Below are 20,119 nucleotides of genomic sequence, written 5' to 3'. Positions count from 1 at the left end.
TTTAAAATTAACCATTTTATTAAAGCAAGTATAAAGTAATTTGTTATGATTTAAATAAAAGAAATATGGGAAAATGTTATTTTTGCTCTACTTCTAATTATAATGATTTTAGATAAATAATATACTCTTCTATTTCAATAGCTTTTTAAACATGAGAAATATTAAAAATTAATGGGAAACAATAGAATTTCATATAAAATGGGTGGTTCCACAATATGTTGAATGACAAAAGGGATGACAGATTTTATTAGATTTCATATTCAGATAGCTTAATCTAATACAACCATATTCCCATGCACATAATTTAATTATTACATAGTGAAACATTTATAGTTCTCAAGAGGCATCACTATGAAACAGAAAGGACACTAGATTTTGAATGAGGAAACAGAACCTAGAATTAGTACTAGCTGTGACACTTTGGATCATGTGACCTTGGATAAATTATCTTAGCTATTAAATTCCGTTTCCTCATGGAAAAAAAAATTAATTGTTACAATGTGACATCATCTAGCACTGGTATGGCTAAGACATTTTAATTTTCACTATACATTGGTTGTGGTTGCAAAACACACTCCATTGAGAGGGAAGTACGATTTATGAATGTTTTCTAAGGGTTCAGTCATCCCTTGCTTTGGAATAGGTATCCCAAAACTCTCTACTTCCTCCTCTTGTTCCTACTTTTCCTTCCTTCTACATATTTGATATAAAATATGGCTCAATTTAAAGTCAGCTCAATTTAAAATATTAATATAGACTTTAGATTAAACAGGAAGCTTTAAATAACACATTTTTGCTTTCTCTCGAACCCCAGTACAATGAGAAAGAAAACATGGGTGACACCAAAAATTATTTGGAAGCTAGAAGCACATTGATGAAGGGTAACTGACAACTAACCACTATGAAGTTGAATTAAAGAATAAATAAATAAAAGAATAAAGCTGATTCACAATGCAGAACACTAAAAAAGGTAGGAAATTTGAAACATGGTTTAAAAAATCGTTTGAAAGGCATAATTAGATCAAATGACTCTTTGACAACTACACACAAACCAGGTGACTCTTTCATCCATTTGCCCTTAAAGGAGACTAAAGATTCACTCTTTGGAAAAGTTAAACTAGAAAAATTATAGACTTGAGGGCACCAAGTACAGCTAAAGATGGGGGATGACTGAAAACTGGAAGATGAAATGATAGTCCTCATACCAAGCTGAGAACAACAGCAGTCACTCTTGTATCATAGGTAAAATATTGGAAGAGTCTTCTGAAGAAACCCCATATTATAGGTTCCTGAATAAAGAGCCTGGACACCATTTAATTATCCTACATTAACACCTACAAGTCAATAAAATCAAACCACATATAGGAAGAGTTTCCAAGCAGCATTTCAGAACCTTAATTTTAAGTGAATGAACAAGCAAAGATTAGCAGCATTTTCACAAAAGCTAAGAAGAAAGTAACTTGGAGAAAAACCATCCACACACACACATACAAAAATACACGGTATTAATATCCTTTAAGTTGCAGAGAAGATATTGTATCTATGAACCCAACACAGCAGTATATTTAAAAATTTGATTATAAAATTTAAAAATATAAGTAGAGGATAAAATGAGTAAATACCCCAGAAAAGAGAACAAATATAAAAAGAGGTGGGGAAATATGAGATAAAAAGTAAGAAAGTTAGAGGATCAGTCCAAGAGGTCCACCTGAATAACAGGAGTCATAGGAAGAGAATACACAATGGAGAAAATGATGAAATAAATAAAAGAATAATGTGTCAGCAAAATAGCAGACTAGAAAGTCTCATATTCTTATTCTCCCTCAGAAACATCAAATAAATAACTACAGAATGACTAACATAACTTTAAATGAGCTCTAGAAATGAATCAAAGATTTACAATAACTAGGTAAACCCCAACCAAGGAAAAGTCATTTTCAAAACAGTAAGACATTTGTGACATTTTTACTTGCCCTTTCCTCCCCTCTCCCCAGTGTGATGTAGCACAGTCAGGAAGAAGCAGCCCACTTTTCATTTTTCTCCCTTAGGATGGAAAGAGCAGAATAAAACTTGTTTGGAATGTTCTAGCCTGTGTCTGGACTGCCTAGAGGACTGGTTTGTTTCTAACCAGACTCAAATCCTCAGGAGAGGAATGGCAACATAGGTATCAGACTGAAATCTACTGAAGGCAGTAATGATACATAAAACTGCAGGGGAATTGCAGATCCACAGAGTCCTAGGATAAAATAGTTGTTGTTTTTTTTTTTTTTCAAAAAAGAAAAAAAAATATTTTCCTTCAAAATAAAATGTACAACCAGAAGAGGTCAGGGCATGGGGCAGTAGGAGTAGAGGGGATACCAGAGAGCCCATTTGGGGGCAGGAATCTGCCTCTGACCCCACTCCACACCTTTGCCAAGAAGAAAGAGTTTGTAAGCCAGATATTTCAGAATGGAAGGAAAAGAGGTGCTGCACCAGTGCTTTTCCTGGAGCAAGTCACCCTTCAGGTACAGAGCACCACCTCCATAAGGCAGTGTCAGAAGCGCAGACTGGCCGAGCCCTTAAAAATCATACAACGCCCCCACCCCCCCAAAAAAAATCATACAGCCTTCCAACCCTCCATCACCCACATGGACACATTGAGGCTCAGGCAGGGAGAAGAAAGTAGAGAAATGCAAAACAAAATTTATGTCCCCAAAATGAATCCAGGGAGAGACTTTGAGAAATTAAGACATTTAAAGGAACTTGGGGAAAATCAAAACAAAGGAAAACCATACACACACTGACCGAGACGGTATGCCCGCCCAGAAAAGACCTTTGAAGATCTTAAGCCTTTACCCTGAGTTGATCTCAAGGCTTAGGGGTTTGCTAAATAGTGAAAGTCTTCCATGAGATCAGCAAATATTGAAAGAAGTAGCTATTTTACAAATGCTCAATTTTCAACAATCAGAAAACAGGGGAAAAAATACGGAAGCAAGGTCCATTTAAAGAAACAAAATAAATCCACAGTAACTGTCCCTAAACACACATATCAGAATTACTAGATAAAAATTTTACTTATTACTTATAAATTTTATTTTAATTCCAGTAGAGTTAACATACAGTGTTATATTAGTTTCAGGTGTACAATATAAGGATTCAACAATTTTATACATTACTTAGTGCTCATCAAGATAAGTACTCTTTTTTCTTTTTAAATGATTTACTTATTTATTTTAGAGAGAGAGAGACAGAGAGAAGGGGGGAGGGGCAGAATGGGAGAATTATATTTAATATTAATATTAATATTGAAGCAGATTCCATAGTGAGCACTGAGCCCAATGCAGGACTCTCTCTCACAACTCTAAGATCAAGATCTGAGCTGAACCTAAATGTTGGATACTTTAATCAACTCGGCTACCCAGGTGTCCCAAAATAAGTATTATTAATCCCCTTCATCTATTCCATCCATCCTCCTACCCACCTCTCTGCTGCTAACCATCAGTTTGTTCTCTATAGATAAGAGTTTGTTTTTTTTGGTTTCTCTCTCTTTTTAAAATTTGCACTTGTGTTTTGTTTCTTAAATTCCACAAATGAGTGAAATCAAATGATATAACCCTTTCTCTGACTTATTTTGCTTGACATTATTCTCTCTAGTTCCATCCATGTTATTGGAAATGGCAAGATTTCATTCTTTTTGATGGCTAAGTAATGTTCCACTGTATGTATGTGTGTATATGTACATATCTCCTTTATCCATTTTATCTATCAATGGACAATTGGGCTGCTTCCATAATTTGGTTATTGGAAATAATGCTGCAATAAATATAGGGGTACATATATTAAAATTAGTGCTTTCATATTCTTTGGGTAAATGCCCAGTAGTGGAATTATTGGATCATATGATAGTTCTATCTTTAATTTTTTGAGGAACTTCCATACTCTTCTACAGTGGCTGCACCAGTTTGTATTTCTACCAACAGTGCATGAGGGTTCCTTTTTCTCCACATCCTAACTAACATTTTTTTGTTTCTTGTGTTGTTGATGTTAGTCATTCTAACAGGTGTGAAGTGTTATCTCATTGTGGTTTTGATTTTCATTTCCTTGATGATTAGTGACATTGAATATTTTTTTCATGTTAGACAAAAAAATTTAAAACAACAGTTTTAAATATGCTCAAAAAGACAAAAGAAAACATAGGTAAATAATGAAAGGAAATAATATATAAACAAAATAAGAATATCAATAAAGAGAAATTATTAAGAAAAATTAAACAGAAATTTTGGAGCAGAAAAATAAAATCACTGAATTGAAAAATTCACTAGCAGTTCAACAGTAGATGTAAAAAAATGGAAAAATAACAAAATTAAAGACATCTCTTGAAATAATAAAGTCTATAGAACAAAATAAAAGCAAATGAAGAAAAATGAACAGGAATAAGGAATTTATGGGATACTGTCAAATGGTTCAAAATATGCATTATGGGAATACCAGAAGGCAAAAAGAGTAAGGAATAGATATGTTATTTGAAGAAATAATAGCAGAACCTCCCAAATTTATGGAAACACATGCATTTACAAATCAGAGAAGTTCTATAAATGTCAAGGAGGATAAGCAAAATGAGACCCATAATGGGAGACATTACCAAAAGACAAACACATAAAAAGAATCTTGAAAGCTACGAGAGAAAATTGATTCATTAAATACAAAGGATTTTCAATAATTAGCAGATATATCAGCAGAAACTCTGCATGCCTAGGAGGCAGTAGGAGGATATATTTAAAGTACTAAAATTAAAACAAAAACCTATTGACTGAGAATTCTATATTTAGTATATCTCTGTGATAATTAATTTTATATGGTAACATAGTTAAACCATGGAACCCAGATATCTGGCCAAACATTATTCTAGATGTTTCTGTAAAGTTATATTTTAGAAGAGATTAGCATTTAAACCAAAAGACCTTGACTAGAGACAAATAAGGGCACTATACAATAAAAAGGTCAATTCACTAAGAAGATATAATAATTATAAACACACACCTACCAAGTATCAGAGAAACAAAATAAATAATACAACCATTTACAGTTTGAGTCGGAAATAAACATCTCTTCAATAATAGTAGGAGACTTCAATACCTCACTTTCAACATCAGATAGAACAAGAGATCAAAGTAAGCAGAGGACTTAAACAACATTTTAAACAAATTGGACCTAATAGACATATATAAAATACCACAAACAACAGCAGAATATATATTTTTCTCATGTGCACATAGAACATTGTCTAGGATGAAAGACTTGTACACTGAAACCTACAATATGTTGCTGAAAGAAAGTAAAGAAGACACACAAAAAAAATGGAAAAACATCCTATGTTTGTGGACCGGAAGCCTTAGTATAACTAAACTACTACTCAATTTGTAGTAATCTACAAATTCAATGTACTCCTTATCAAAATCTGAATAGTATTTTAGCAGAAATAGAAAAATCCATCCTAAATTCATATAAAATTTCAAGTGACCCCAAAGAGCTAAAACAATCCTGAAAAAGAAGAAGAAAATTGTAGTTTTCACACCTCATCATTTTGAAACTTACTACAAAACTATAGTAATCACAACAGTGTGGTTCTGATAGAAAGACAGTCAATGGAATAGAATAGAAGCTCAGAAGTAAATGCTTGTATATAGGATCAAATGATTTTCAAAATGGATAACAATATGACTCAATAGGGAAAGGACAGTCTTTTCACCAAATGATACTTGAGGATGCCTGGGTGGCTGAGTAGGTTAGGAATACGATTCTTGGTTTTGGCTCAGGTGATGACCTCAGGATTGTGAGACTGAGCCCCGCATCTGGCTCTGCACTGGGCAAGAAGCCTGCTTAAGCTTTCTCTCTCCCTCTCCCTCTGATCCTCTGGCCCCCAGACTTATGCCCTCTCTCTCTCTCTGTCTTAAAAAATAAAAAAACAACAACAAAAAAGTCATGCTCAGAAAATGGAATTCCATGTGCAAAAAGGTAAAGTTGGACTCTCTTACTTTGCAATAGTATACTTTTATGGATCAAAAACTTTTGTGCATCAGAGAGTACTATTAAATAAGTAAAATGGAATTCTTTTTAATTCTCCATAGAATAGGAGAATATTTGCAAATCATATACTGATAAGAGATTGATATCTAGAATATGTAAAGAAATCCTGCAATTCAATAGCAATGAAAAAAGCTAACAGTATACTTAGAAAACAGACAAATGACTTGAATAAACATTTCTACAAAGAGGGTATACACATGGCCAATAAGCACATGAAAAGGTGCTCAGCATCACTAATCATTAAGGAAATGCAAAACAAAAGCACAATGAGATACGGCCTCACATCCATTAGGATGGTTACCATAAGGAAAAAAAAAAAAAAAAGAAGGAAAAGAAGAGAAAAGAACAAGTGTAGGATGTGAAAAAATTAGAGCCTTCATACACTGTTGCTGGGAATGTAGAATGGTACATCTGCTGTAGCAAACAGTATGATGGTTCTTTAAAACATTAAAATATCATATGATCCAGCAATTCCACTTCTGGCCATATACTCAAAACAACAAAAAGCATGGTCTCAAAGAGTTATCTGTACACCCATGTTCATAGCAACATTATTCACAATAGCTAAACTATGGAAGAAATCCAAGTGTCAATTAACAGATGAAAGGATAAGCAAAACACAGTTGACCCTTGGACAATGCAGGGATTAGGGGCACCATCTCCCCAAACAGTTGAACTCCATGGAAACTTTTGGATCACCAAAAACTTAACTACTAATAACTTATCAAAGACCAAAAGTCTTACTGATAACATAAACAGTCAATTAACATATGTTTTGTATGTTATATGTATTATATAGTATATTCTTCCAATAAAGTAAGCTAGAAAAAAATTAAGAAAATCATAAGAAAAGATATATTTACAGTACTAATATTTATAAAAAGTAAATCTGTGTAAGTGATCCTGTAGAGTTCAAGCCTATACTGTTCAAAGGTTACAATGGAATATTTATTATTTAACCTTAAAAAGGAAAAAAAAATATGTGACATGCTTCCACATAAATCAACTTTAAAGACATTATGCTAAATAAAATAAACCAGTCACAAAAGGATAAATATTGTATGATTCCACTTATATGAGATATCTAGAGTAATCAAATTCTAGATGCAGAAGTGGAATAGTGGTTTCAGAGGTTGGGGATGGGTGAGGAATGGGAGGTAGTGTGCAATGGGCACATAGTTTCAATTGAAGAAGGAAAATGGAAAGGTTCCGCAGATGTATTGGTCATGATGGTTGCACAATGTAAACATACTTAATGTACAGTTTAAAATGCTTAAGATAGTTAAGTTTTATGTTATATATATCACCAAAAATATATGAGAGAAATACCCAGAACTGATGGATATAAATTTTCAGATTGAAAAACTATGATAAATTAAATAGAAAAATAATCTGGCCAAGCAAGCAAACAAATATTTCTGAGATAAATCACTATGAAATTGCAGAACACCTGGTATAAAAAGAAAATGCTAAAAGTTTCCAGTCAGAAGGGAAAAACAATAAATAGACATTCATATACAACAGATTGAGAACTAAATGGCAATGGACTCAAAGGAAACAATGGAAGTTAGGAGACGATAAAGTAATTCTGAAAAATTTCTCAAAGCTCTACGTAATCAAATCATCAACCAAATATAGGTGTAGCATAATGACTTATGTAGGCTTTCAAGGTTTTAACAAATGTACCTCCTATATATAATTTCTCAGTACATTAACAGAGAAGGCGCTGTTTTAAAATAAGAAAATAAACCAAGAAAGACCAAGATACAGAGTACTAGCATGGAGACAAAGGAATTCGCAGGATCCCAGCTTAAGAGATGTACACCAAAATGGATGATGTAAGAGTAGGTTTAGAGAGTAAGCAGTCCTGATTAAATCAGCAAATAGGCTCAAGCAGAAATATCATGGAAAAAAACAAACAAACAAACCATGTGTGGGTGCTTAGGGACGATGGTGGTTTGAATGATATGAGATTTTCAAACAAGTTTTCAAAAAAATGGTGTAAATAAGCAAACATATCCTAATATATTGTTTGGTTCAGCTGCGAGTAATATGTCATAATAATTAATATTAATAACACAACCATAATAATTAAAATAGTAAATATTAATTAACCCCCAAATAGTGATGATATAATTCTAAGGGGGGAATAGAGGAGGGGATGTGTATGTTGGGTTTATTATGGAGGATTTATAAGAAAATTAAATCTTCATCTTTTATAGTGGATATTTGTAAATAATATCTAAAACTAAGAAAAGAAAGTTCAGCAGAATAAGCATGTTATTTGAAATGTAAAAGTAAAACACAGAAGAGTTAGCTAAAATTATTAAGTGATAGGTGTTGGGGTATCAGGAAGACTAAGTATAGAGGTATGATGCTTGGAACTACTATTTTTCCATCATTTCATTTTTGTTTATAACTCTAGGAGTTAAATAACTGGATATAAATTAAATTATTTTTAAATAACAATGTAGAGCTTTATAAAATATGTACGGTATATAAAACTTATAGGTAACTGATGAAATAACAAAGGCACTGACAAATAAGGAACCGGCAGAGACAGACAAAGATACACAAAGAAAACAAAAGGGGATAAAGACACCACTGAGTTTTTAAAAAGAGAAAGATGTGAATATTAAGAATTAAAAGGTCAGAGCAAGAGAGAAATGAGGAGATATTCAATAGGTATAAAGTTTCAGTCATACAAGATAAAAAATGTTCTAGAGATCTGCTGTGCAACATTATGACTATGGTTAAAATTATTGTATTACGTGTTTAAAAAGTCTGTTAAAAGGGTAGGTCTCATGGAAGTGGTTTTATCACAAGAATTTTAAAAGGTATTAGAAAATTGACAATTATTTCAAATAATTTTATAAAAATGATTATATGATTCTTCTGTGAAAGACAGAGGCAAAGAATGCCATTGGCCATACATAAAATTTTATCAAAAAATTCTGCATAAACAACAGAAAAAAAGTACACATTTGATAACCAAAATCTTATTAACATAGGATAAAATGTATTTTTATTGACAAAACAATTATGTCCAAAGCCTGAAGGAAATTTAATATCATTTAATTGAAATTATTTATATTAATCAATCTGATACTTGACAGATTTCCTTAAAGAGGAACCATGCTGACACAGCCATACAGCAACAAAGCTATCAATTCAGTATGCTGCTAACAACTATTTCTCTTAATTACCTAATACTGAAAATCCAGTTGATATCCAGGAAACAACCTTCTGAATATTTACATTTATAAAATATTAAATGAGATATGGATATTTTATCTAGAAGTTTCAACATATATTTCATGGAATCTTATATTTGTAATTCAAAATTAACATGCCATTTTTTTTTTTAAGATTTTGTTTACTTATTCATGAGAGTCACAGAGAGAGAGAGAGAGAGAGAGAGAGAGAGAGGCAGAGACACAGGCAGAGGGAGAAGCAGGCTCCATTCAGGGAGCCCAACGTGGGACTCGATCCTGGGTCTCCAGGATCATACCCTGGGCTGAAGGTGGCGCTGAACTGCTGAGCCACCCGGGCTGCCCTACATGCCCCATTTTTAATGAATTTACTCTTCATCAAAATATATTCATACATATAATTTAAAAATCCATATAACTAACCTTTTTGAATGAGATGTCTTGACTTTTTTGATTTTATACCAATATCTTGTGTTTTTAATTCATAGATAATAGAGGAAACATGTTTTCTCTGTTCTCTAGGATTTTTTAAGTCAACAGGAGAATATAAACTCTGTGGAAACAAAATAAAAGCAATGACGACCATGATAACGTCTGTTCTATATGTTTTAGAATTCTCAAAGAACTCTCACATTTATTATACAGTACCATGGTTGATTTTATTAAAAAAAAATCTTTGAGATTAGGCAGACTTAGGAAAAGATGAAAAGAGCTGCACTGTGGATAATTTTGATAAATTGTCTTTCTATTAAGAGTTTATGATATAAAAAAAAGAGTCAATGATATACTTTGGAGCATGCTCGAAGGGAAAAAGGGGCTTGTCAGGAAGGTTCCATGACAAAACTAAACAAACAAGCAAGCCAAAAACCAGTGGGGAAGAGAAGCAAGATGGTGTTGCCCAGAAAGCCTGAAGAAAGATTTAGGTTAAGGAACTGCAAGACGATACTATTTCACAGAATACTAAAAAAGATAGGAACATAGAAAGAAAGAGAAATGGCACCAGAATGATCACAAGTCTTAAAAATACAAGTGGATCTGATGTGTATGGAAGGAATAACAAGTAGAATATTCAAAGGAGCTTCATGGAGAGTTGGGGGCACTATCAGATGTAAGCTATACAATGTCTGTAAATTGGCTGGAAATATCTGAATAATTAATACTGTGTTATCTGTCTGTGTCTTCACCACTGGTTCAGAGGATCCACCAGGCCATCAGGAACCCAGGCTCTTTCAAAATTTATCACCTCTCTCTTACCCTCCAAGGCTTCTATCCTCACGGCTTACTCGTGAGTAAAGATAGCTAGCAGAGCTCTACACACCATGTCCGTGTTTCAGTCACCGAGATGGAGGAAAAGGGGAAAATGGCAAAGGTGTACAGGCTGTGTATCTTAAGGTACGTTCCCAGAGGTCCTTGCAATAACTTCTCTTTACATCTTCTTGGCTACTCATGGTGGTGACAAAGGAGAGTGTAAGCAATACAACCTTTTTTGTAGGTACTTTTCTCCTGGAGTAAAATTTGAGGTTTCTCACCAAGAAAGAAGAAAGGGACAGATATTGGTAGGCAACCACAGTCTGCCACAGAGAAAAAAAATCAGTGTTTGAGGAGGGGATATACATTTGTATTCTGAGAAATGTTCCCAGGATATTATGCTTCTTTGATGAATGCCACTGGCCTAAATTCTGAAGACTCACAAATATGTATCTTCAGATAGTATTCCTACTTTTTACATAGCACTCATTAATTACTATGAGCTATGTTTTCACCCAGGAAAATCTCACAGACATCTCATACTCCATAGAATTTAAGTCCTGTCTTTCCTCCAAATATATTATAAGTTATTTCTGGTTTTGGTAAATAGCACTGCCTTCATCCAAGAGGAGAGTCGCATAAACTCTAATATATAACAGCAGATAGAATTTTGAAACAAAAAACTTATTGCCATATTTCCCCTACCTTGACCTGCCCACTTGCCCAAACCTCCTTTATCCTACTATTTAGGAGAGACACTGGTGCCCTGTCTCTCTACCCAATTCCAATACTGTATAGAACAGATATTTTTAACTTAATATCCTTGAATTTCTATCTTTTAAATTTTATATGTGATTTTTTTCTAATTTATTGAAGACAATTTGTTTTTATGTAATGACTCATTGTGCAAGGATTTTTTATTTATTTTTTATTTATTTTTTATTTTTTTTAAGATTTTATTTATTCGTAGAGATGCAGAGAGAGAGAGAGAGAGAGAGTCAGAGACACAGGCAGAGGGAGAAGCAGGCTCCATGCAGAGAGCCTGATGTGGGACTCGATCCAGGGACTCCAGAATCATGCCCTGGGCTGCAGGTGGCGCTAAACCGCTGCGCCACTGGGGCTGCCCACAAGGATTTTTTAATGCTCATGATAGGTGGTAGGTGTTATGTGGTCCCGGAATGAATCTGTTATTATTCGTCACTAATAATCCACTAGTCAACTGTTACACATTATTTCCTTCCAGTCTTCACATTACAAAAATATTAGTTTTTGCTAGAAAGACAAATAAGCAGTTACTTCTGAGCTTATATACTCTCCTTATATTGATTTTCCTAAGTTTGTCAAGAATAATTATATAAACACATTATCACATATCAATGTTATATCTAAATATAACATTATTTCAAGTAATGTTGCCTCTATTTTCATTTGGGCTAATTCTTTCTATTAAACAAAGTATTACAAAAGTAATATAGACCACTGTTTTGCAATCAAACATGTAACAACCAACTCTAAATGATTTTTCAACCTTAAATTCCTCCATCAGTCCTCTTCAATTAGTCCTCTGCATCATCATTCTTGTTTCTTACTTCTATAAATTTTGCTCTATTTTTATAACTGCTGTCTTTCTTTACTAACAATGCAATTCATTATACATTAAAATAACCCCAAATTCTATTTCAACCATAGACATAGACCCTTCAGAATGTAAGGATATGTTGAGCAATCTGTTTCTACTAAAACAAATCCCTTTGCCTTCCCCTGAATGAATAAAAGAAATGTGCAAAATAAATGTATATCTGTCAAGTCTGAGTATTCAATCTCTAGCACAAATAAAATTATTAGAATCATAAAATTTAAAAATTACATGTTGAAATTTTTAATATTTTTATTCAATTTAAAAATTAAATGCATAGCTAGTTAGTTTCCTTCAAAAATACATTTTCTTTAGTTTTTCCACTTATCCTTTTCCATATATCCACATGCCATTGCTTTTCATCATTTAAAATAACTTACCCTTCCTTGGCTTTTATAAAAGAATCCATGACAAAGTTTGCATATGTGACAGACAGTGAAACAAATCTAAGAAGATGAGCATCGAAAGCCCTAAGTGAACTGAGGCTTACAGGAGCTACCAAGGTAAAGAAACTGGGCTTCTCTGTGTACATAGTACAATAAGGGAAAAAAAGGATGTGCCCACTTAATATTCAAAATCAAAAATATTGGGATCCCTGGGTGGCGCAGCGGTTTAGCGCCTGCCTTTGGCCCAGGGCGCGTTCCTGGAGACCCGGGATCGAATCCCACGTCGGGCTCCCTGCATGGAGCCTGCTTCTCCCTCTGCCTGTGTCTCTGCCTCTCTCTCTCTCCGTGTGTGTGACTATCATAAATAAATAAAAAATTTTAAAAAATCAAAAATATTCAAAATCATGGAGAAGGAAAAGTTATCAGAAGACTGAGGATAATCTAATAAATACCTTGTTTTCAAAAACAGAAAGTATATTCTATTAATTGTACCTTACGTCCCGTAAGCCTAACACTGGTCCTCAAGAATTTTAGAAAATAGTTTTAAGGATGTTTGTTAACACTTAAAAGAGGAATAATCACTAGGGAGCAGTGTGAGTTGACAAGTGAATACATTAGATATAATTTCATTTTTAAGAGGGTCAAAATTAATTCAGGTCCAAACATCCTGGATATGATAAATCTGCATTTCAGTGATATGTTCAGCGATATGTTCAGATAAATGGTTTCACAACTTTGAAAGACAACATGATTAGATGGAGATCAGAGATGTTGAGTCATCATATGAAAAAGAGTAAGGATTAATAAAATGATGCAACTTGAAGTGGGATCTCTAATGTCATAAGCAGACTTGTTCTTAGCTCTATCATGATCAGTATTTATACAAATTATTTAATAATATAAAGGAAATGTTTATGACATTTTTAGGTGAGGTGGAAAAGAACAAAATCAGTTAACACAAGACTGAAATTTTAAATATTATCAATTGACTGGAGTGATCAATTAAACAGATGAAGTACAATAGAAATAAATATTACAGTTGGACTGTAGTTTTGTTTTCACATTATGTATTATGCAAATCAGAGCCCTTTAACTTTAAAGGAAATTATAAGCCTTTAACCAAAATAGATTGTTAACCAAGACTCATTGTTATATTATCTATGTATTCCTATACCACTTATACTGTAACTGATCAAAGATTTGCTTTGTCTACACTATATATGGTCATTCTAAATAGGCTCCATTTCAAGGGTAATCTCAAACCTTTTAAGAATCACAATGAAGTCACTGGTCCTTTGGCATCTTACCACCTGGTTTCTGCTGTTTTTGTTCTCTTTCCTACATCTTTAGAAGTGCTAATCCAAATCTTAGGTTTCCATATAATACTCAAAGGAATAACTTTAGTAATATGCTAAAACCCAAACTAAAAAAGTTGCTCTTTTCTGTCTGAATGAAAACTTTAACTCTAGTGTTTGGCTACAACAATTTGGCATGCAATTCCTTCAACATAAGAGAGGCTAATATATAGAGATGCACGTATGGCAGGCACCACTTGAACTCTGCTTTTAAGACTAAGTGCTGGTTAACAGAAGAAAAAAAAAACATAGAGAAAGGGGAATGATTTAAAATAAAATTTTGTGAGAAAAAATACTTTTTAAGATATTCCCCTAGAAGCAACTGGCAGGTTTAATATTTATTAAATTTAATATTTATTAATATTTATTTAATATTTAATATTTTTTTGAAAAACTTCTACTATATTATATTTGCTCCCATTCTTACTTTATCTTAACAAAGAAGACTAGAAATGATAATACACTGGATACATGAGGAAGAGAATTCACAAAAGATGACCTGGATAAACAAATACAGGACACATAGTAGATATAGAAAGAAGTGTGACATTTCTCTTCTATACAAAAAGCAGCCATGGGAAATGAAGGTGACTGAATATTATATTTTGCTGCAAATATCCATTTAAAGAACACATGGGGAAAAAAGCATAATAGAAAGGTATGCTCCCCCAGCTGAAAAATGCTTAAGGTCTGAGGTCCATTATTACCAAGATTAGAGGTGCCAATGTATAAATTACTGAAGTCCACTCTTTGTCTGCTACATTGCTGTGGATACTTGCTAGTAGCAGTTGTCAAACCCAGTAAAAAAGATGCTGCAAACTTCCATAAAGATTTTAGAATAGAAAAAAAAAAAAGAGAAAAAAGAAAAAAAAAAGATTTTAGAATAGGGTATAATTTCAAGTTGAGAGAAGAGAGGGCTAGTTCATTAGCATTAATCGGTATTAGGTAAAGTAAATAAAGGACATGAAAAATTTCACGGTATACAGTTTTATGTTTCTTTCTTTATTTTTTTAAATTTTTATTTATTTATGATAGTCACACAGAGAGAGAGAGAGAGGCAGAGACACAGGCAGAGGGAGAAGCAGGCTCCATGCACCGGGAGCCGGACGTGGGATTCGATCCTGGGTCTCCAGGATCGTGCCCTGGGCCAAAGGCAGGCGCTAAACCGCTGCGCCACCCAGGGATCCCTGTTTCTTTAAAAATATTCCAAAAGTTTATTTCCTTAATTATTATTTAGATGACAATGCAATTCTATTCAAAGTCCTATTTTTCACTAATATATTGATTACACTAATAGCCAATGTATTATATAGCAATAATTAAGAATAATTCCATATCTGGTTCACCTAAAGACCACATTTTTAAAAGTGTATACCTCTACAAATATTATTTTGTTTATAACTTTCAAAGCATTTATTGCACTCTACCTTATATCATAGTTAAGTACATTTCTCACCCCTAGAAGAAATTATTCTCTCTGAGGACTGGGTCTGTGGTTTACTTATCTTGGTATCCCTGCACCACTTTGATTGGATTCTTCAACCTCTGTTGCAGTATCAACTCACAAATAACAAAAAAGGATTGAGAAATTTGATTAGTTTATTCAACAAATATGTATTGAGTGCCAACTATATCCATGGCACCATGTTAGATATCAGTACAAAGTTATTATTTTGTGAATATTTAAATTCTAGACTTCTCAAAATATTTTGTAATTTAATGAAATATTTCATAATCTAATATTCTATGTAGATGTGGAAAACATAAAAAGCAAGATAAAGACATCTGAAGTGAGAAAAACTTTGTTTCTAATTAATGATTTGATTAAACTGAAACTGAGGATATCTACAGAGAGAGACAGAAAGAGACAGAGAAGGAGAGAGAGAGAATTGAGATCCTTAATGCTAAATATATTCCTAATAAAAATCTGCACTTTATTAAACCTCATGTGTTAATTGATTATGATATTTTAATTAGTAAATCTAATCATTTTGAACTGATATTAGCAATATAAGTTAATACTGCTTAAGTAATCACCAGACGAGACAAGTACATATGGTGATATAAAATTTAATGATGGACAACAAAGAGAATTTTCTAAAGGAAAAACCAACGAAAAACAAAAAAACAAAACAAAAAACCCAACAACTGTTCCTTACTAGTAACACACAAGCTCAAGAGTCTATGTTTCTATGTGTATTTAACAATGCCCACATTTATCTAAAGAGAAAAAGGAAGGGATAGGGACTGCCAATATTTTACTAATGTTTATGTTGCTCTTCTTTACCCTAAACACCTTAAACAAATCCACCAGTTTAGAAGGCCTGTGCTTTAAATTAGTGTTTAGAATCTGAAGAAGGGGTTATATTTATCACACACACACACACATATACACATGCACCCCTCAATAAATTAACAGATTAACTATATACACAATTATGTTTCTAAGTAAAGCATATTATAATCAACTTAAATATGCTTTATACATACATATTGATAAACTATCAAATTGATTCAGTAACAATTACTTGGGTAATATTTTCTAAAACTGAGGTTTCAGCCACCTGCAACTGGGAGTAATCTCATTTGGGACTTTACAGCATTAGTAAATGTTCCTTCATATAAGCTTTTATTACAATCCTGAGGACTAAAATGGCTGTTTCAAATGCAGTATAATTATGCTCCTTCCTCCTGAATGCTACATATGTGCTAAGGACTGCAGGGGAGAGAGACAGACAGACAGACAGACCCAGTAAGTGCAATCACTGATCTGGGTGGCCAGCCCCAAAGTTCCTTAGCCCCAGCACAAATCTGTCTGTCTGACTTCAGAGTATTCTGCACAGCTTCTTTAACAACCTCAGCCCCACTCTCTTATTGGAAATATTTCAGCCATGGTCCAGAGTTTACTATTTACATAAGGTCCAATATTTCTGTGGCTGAATAAAAGGATCAAAACTGTAGTCACCAAAACTTTGAAAGATACAAACAGGTTTATTTTAGGTTCATAAACTATTAGAAGAGGTATTGCCAAAATCCTTGTATTTCATTAAACAACAACTGAAATATAAAGAAATGCCTGCAGTTTATGATGAGTCCCTCCAGGCTTTACAGGCGAATATTGTCATTAAACACTGTGCTTAGATGAAATATCTCTAAAACTATCTTAAATAGACCGGAGAGCATCAGTGTGATTCAATAGTTAATATTTTCCAAGTCATGGTACCTAAATCAGTTTTAAGAAAATTGCATGTCAACTTCTAGATGACTCCTAAAACACTAATTTTTGTCCTTCAAGGCACAGACCAACATTGAAATACATTGAAATAGCTACTCTCTCTTACCTTGAACAAATAAAAATTCATTCTAAGTAAGTGGTAAAGAATGATCATTTTATTGGTTTTGTTATCTTTTTTTATTAGAAAAGGGTGGACAGCTGGAAAAGTTTTGAATTATCAGCCTCTGTAAAGCAAAATTTTTATGACGGTACATTTCACTGGATTTAAAAACAGCAATATTAGCTTTCTTGTATGAGGAAATAATTTCATGATCATTTTTATGCAAGTTTCAAACTGCTAAAATATGCTGGCTTGGATGAATTACTAAGTGCATTTCTCTTTTCAACTTTACACTTATCTTGTGTGTACAGCTGATATCCCTAGTGTCCAATGAGAGACAGGTTTTCATCCTGTTGTCCAGGGAATGATGTGCACAACTCCTTTTGACACTGATGAGAGGTGAATACATAAATCCAGCCCACTTCAGTGAAAATTGACCCATAATTTTTTTTTACCCTGAAGAAAAATACAGTGATAAAATTTAAAGATGGGAAGAAAAATAGGTAAACTCTTGAGGTATATACCATTAGTTAATGATAGTGAGCAAACATTATACTTTCCCTTGAGGACAGTGAGCTCGATACCCTTTTAAGTACTCACAAATCCTAATAATCATGGCTCCCTGTGATAGCAAGAAACCTAAAAGTATGAATGATAGTTTTTTAAGTTAAAACTGAAAAGGAAAGACATTCTTTATATATTTTCTCCTACCTCTACTCTCCATTAAGATGTTTAAGAAATGTGTAGTATGTGCATTTCCTACATATTTAGTAGTTGAGAATATACACTATTTCCCACAGAAGGACTATGCCCCAATTTCAAAAAAATATAGATCTTGCATAAGACTTGAATGTTGTTTCTGAACTAGTATTTTCAAGATTTATCAACACTGTTAAGATCTGGGGTAAAAAATTACCTGGCACAGTGAGTCAGATCAATTGCCCCTATACGAAGTACCCTACCTCTAACAGTATCAAAAAGAAACATGCTGTGAAAAGTTAAGGCTCTCCATTTTCATTTTCTTTAATTATCCATTAAAAATATCCATTATTTTATCTATATATTTTATTTCATTTTGTTTATATAATCAGCTTGTATTATTTCTGGAATAATGAATTTTATTATTATGACCACAGTATGGAGTAACCCCTTTATCTTCTTTATCTTTGAAAAGTATTCTAAGTTCTAGCAAAACAGCATTGGCAAGAAATCGTTTTATTTACATAGTTCATAACCTAAGATCTTCTTGTGCTGTTTTATATTTGACTTGCATCTTATTTTCATCTGTCTTCTTTCAATGATAACTTTATTTCTTTCTCCCACATAGAAAGAACTCAATGATAAGCAGACTTCCATTAGCTACTTTTTTCATAGTAGCACAGTGAAATAGTATTTAAGAAAATATATTAAAATTACTCCATGAGTTATAACTGAAAATAATATAAGTAGAGTTTTTACTTCTTTTAAATGCAACACAGCATTTTAAATCAGTTAATATTTGTTAAGTGCCTCCTATGTACATATCACTGTGCTAGATAAAGGGTGGCAAAAACAAAATAAAATACAACTTGCCATAAAGGATTTATTTTCTGTGTAGAGACATTACCATAAAAGTCACTTTCAAAGGAAGCAGTGTGTAAATAAATTTAAATAGAAACATACACAAGAAAAATTATAGTAATGATATTGCAGTTAAATCAGAGAATGAGTTTTTCCTGATATTGATAAAGACCAAATCTTGGTTCTGGGATATTATCAAGGACTTTTTCTTTAAAGATTCTATTTATTTATTCATGAGAGACAGACTGAGAGATGCAGAGACACAGGTAGAGGGAGAAGCAGGCTTTCCTGCAAGGAACCTGATGTTGGACTGGATCCCTGGACCCCAGGATCATGCCCTGAGCAGAAGGCAGACGCTCAACTGCTGAACCACACAGGTGTCCCAAGGACTTTTTTTTTTTTTTTTTTTTTTTTTTTGATGCTGCAAGCTAAAGTGAATGAAGACAGAGACAGTTAAAGAGGTACAATTCTGGGAATAATCTTATTCTTAAACAAACAAACAAAAAAAGAAGGATATTCTGGGAAGGAGGTTTTGGCCTTGGTGCCACGAACTTAAGGTGAATGAATGAAGGCATTTTAGTGCTTACTTTGTGTACAGACCATCTGATGGTATATTGTAGAAAGAAGGCAATGTGCTGGAATGGAGGTGAATTGGAGGGAGGACACAAAACAATGCTTTTATATATTAGTTCTATCTATAAAAAAGAGGAGACTTTGCTTTCAATAGCTAATTCATAGCAAGATCAAATATAGTTAATTTTAATACTGGAATCTCTCACAATACACAGCAATAGTTTTGTCTTGAAGAAAAATCTGTTGGTGAGATACATTCTGTTTCTGTAATCACTCCCTCCTTTGGAGCTACTAAATCCCCAACATACACACTCCACTCTCTTTTCAATTCTAGGGCCTTAGATAAGAGACAATTAGCCTCTCTGGACCAATACTTAGAGTTCCCTATTAATTTACCTTTGCACAAAGCCTGACACATAATTCTGGTAATTATTATATTTTTATCTCTTTCGTGAGCCCACATCACTTTATCTGCCTTTGAAATGTTTCCCAGTTCTAACTCGACATCTGCCTTGGGCCATTTCCCAAGCCCTCGTTCTAGAAATGCAATCTTTAATACCAGTTTTCTTCTTAAGACAATCCTTTAACATAGTGTCTAAGCTTTGATACCTGAGGATACACCTCATTAATACCAGCTATTTTAACCTGACCTGATTTCAATGCTGCTAAGCTTTTCACAGTAGTTCATCAATTGTTGCTAGTCATGTGACAGTGAATAGAGCTCACGGTACTCATTAGATGTGGAGCT

At 33.3% G+C, this 20,119-nt stretch overlaps 1 protein-coding gene across 4 annotated transcripts in view; it reads right to left on the bottom strand.

The window, feature by feature from the left end:
• The window catches only part of LRRIQ3 (leucine rich repeats and IQ motif containing 3), a 173,781-nt gene that overhangs the window by 48,293 nt on the left and 105,369 nt on the right, over positions 1–20,119 (bottom strand). For all 4 annotated transcript variants that reach the window (XM_025417980.3, XM_049111795.1, XM_025417982.3 and 1 more), the window contains exon 6: positions 9,702–9,831. In XM_025417980.3, the coding sequence (XP_025273765.1) occupies positions 9,702–9,831 (130 nt within the window). The remainder of the gene's footprint in view (positions 1–9,701; positions 9,832–20,119) is intronic.

This window comes from Canis lupus, chromosome 6 (assembly GCF_003254725.2).
Source record: "Canis lupus dingo isolate Sandy chromosome 6, ASM325472v2, whole genome shotgun sequence".
Taxonomy (NCBI): domain Eukaryota; kingdom Metazoa; phylum Chordata; class Mammalia; order Carnivora; family Canidae; genus Canis; species Canis lupus.
Note: the sequence above shows the minus strand (reverse complement) of the source record. Positions and strands in the feature narration are given on the sequence as shown.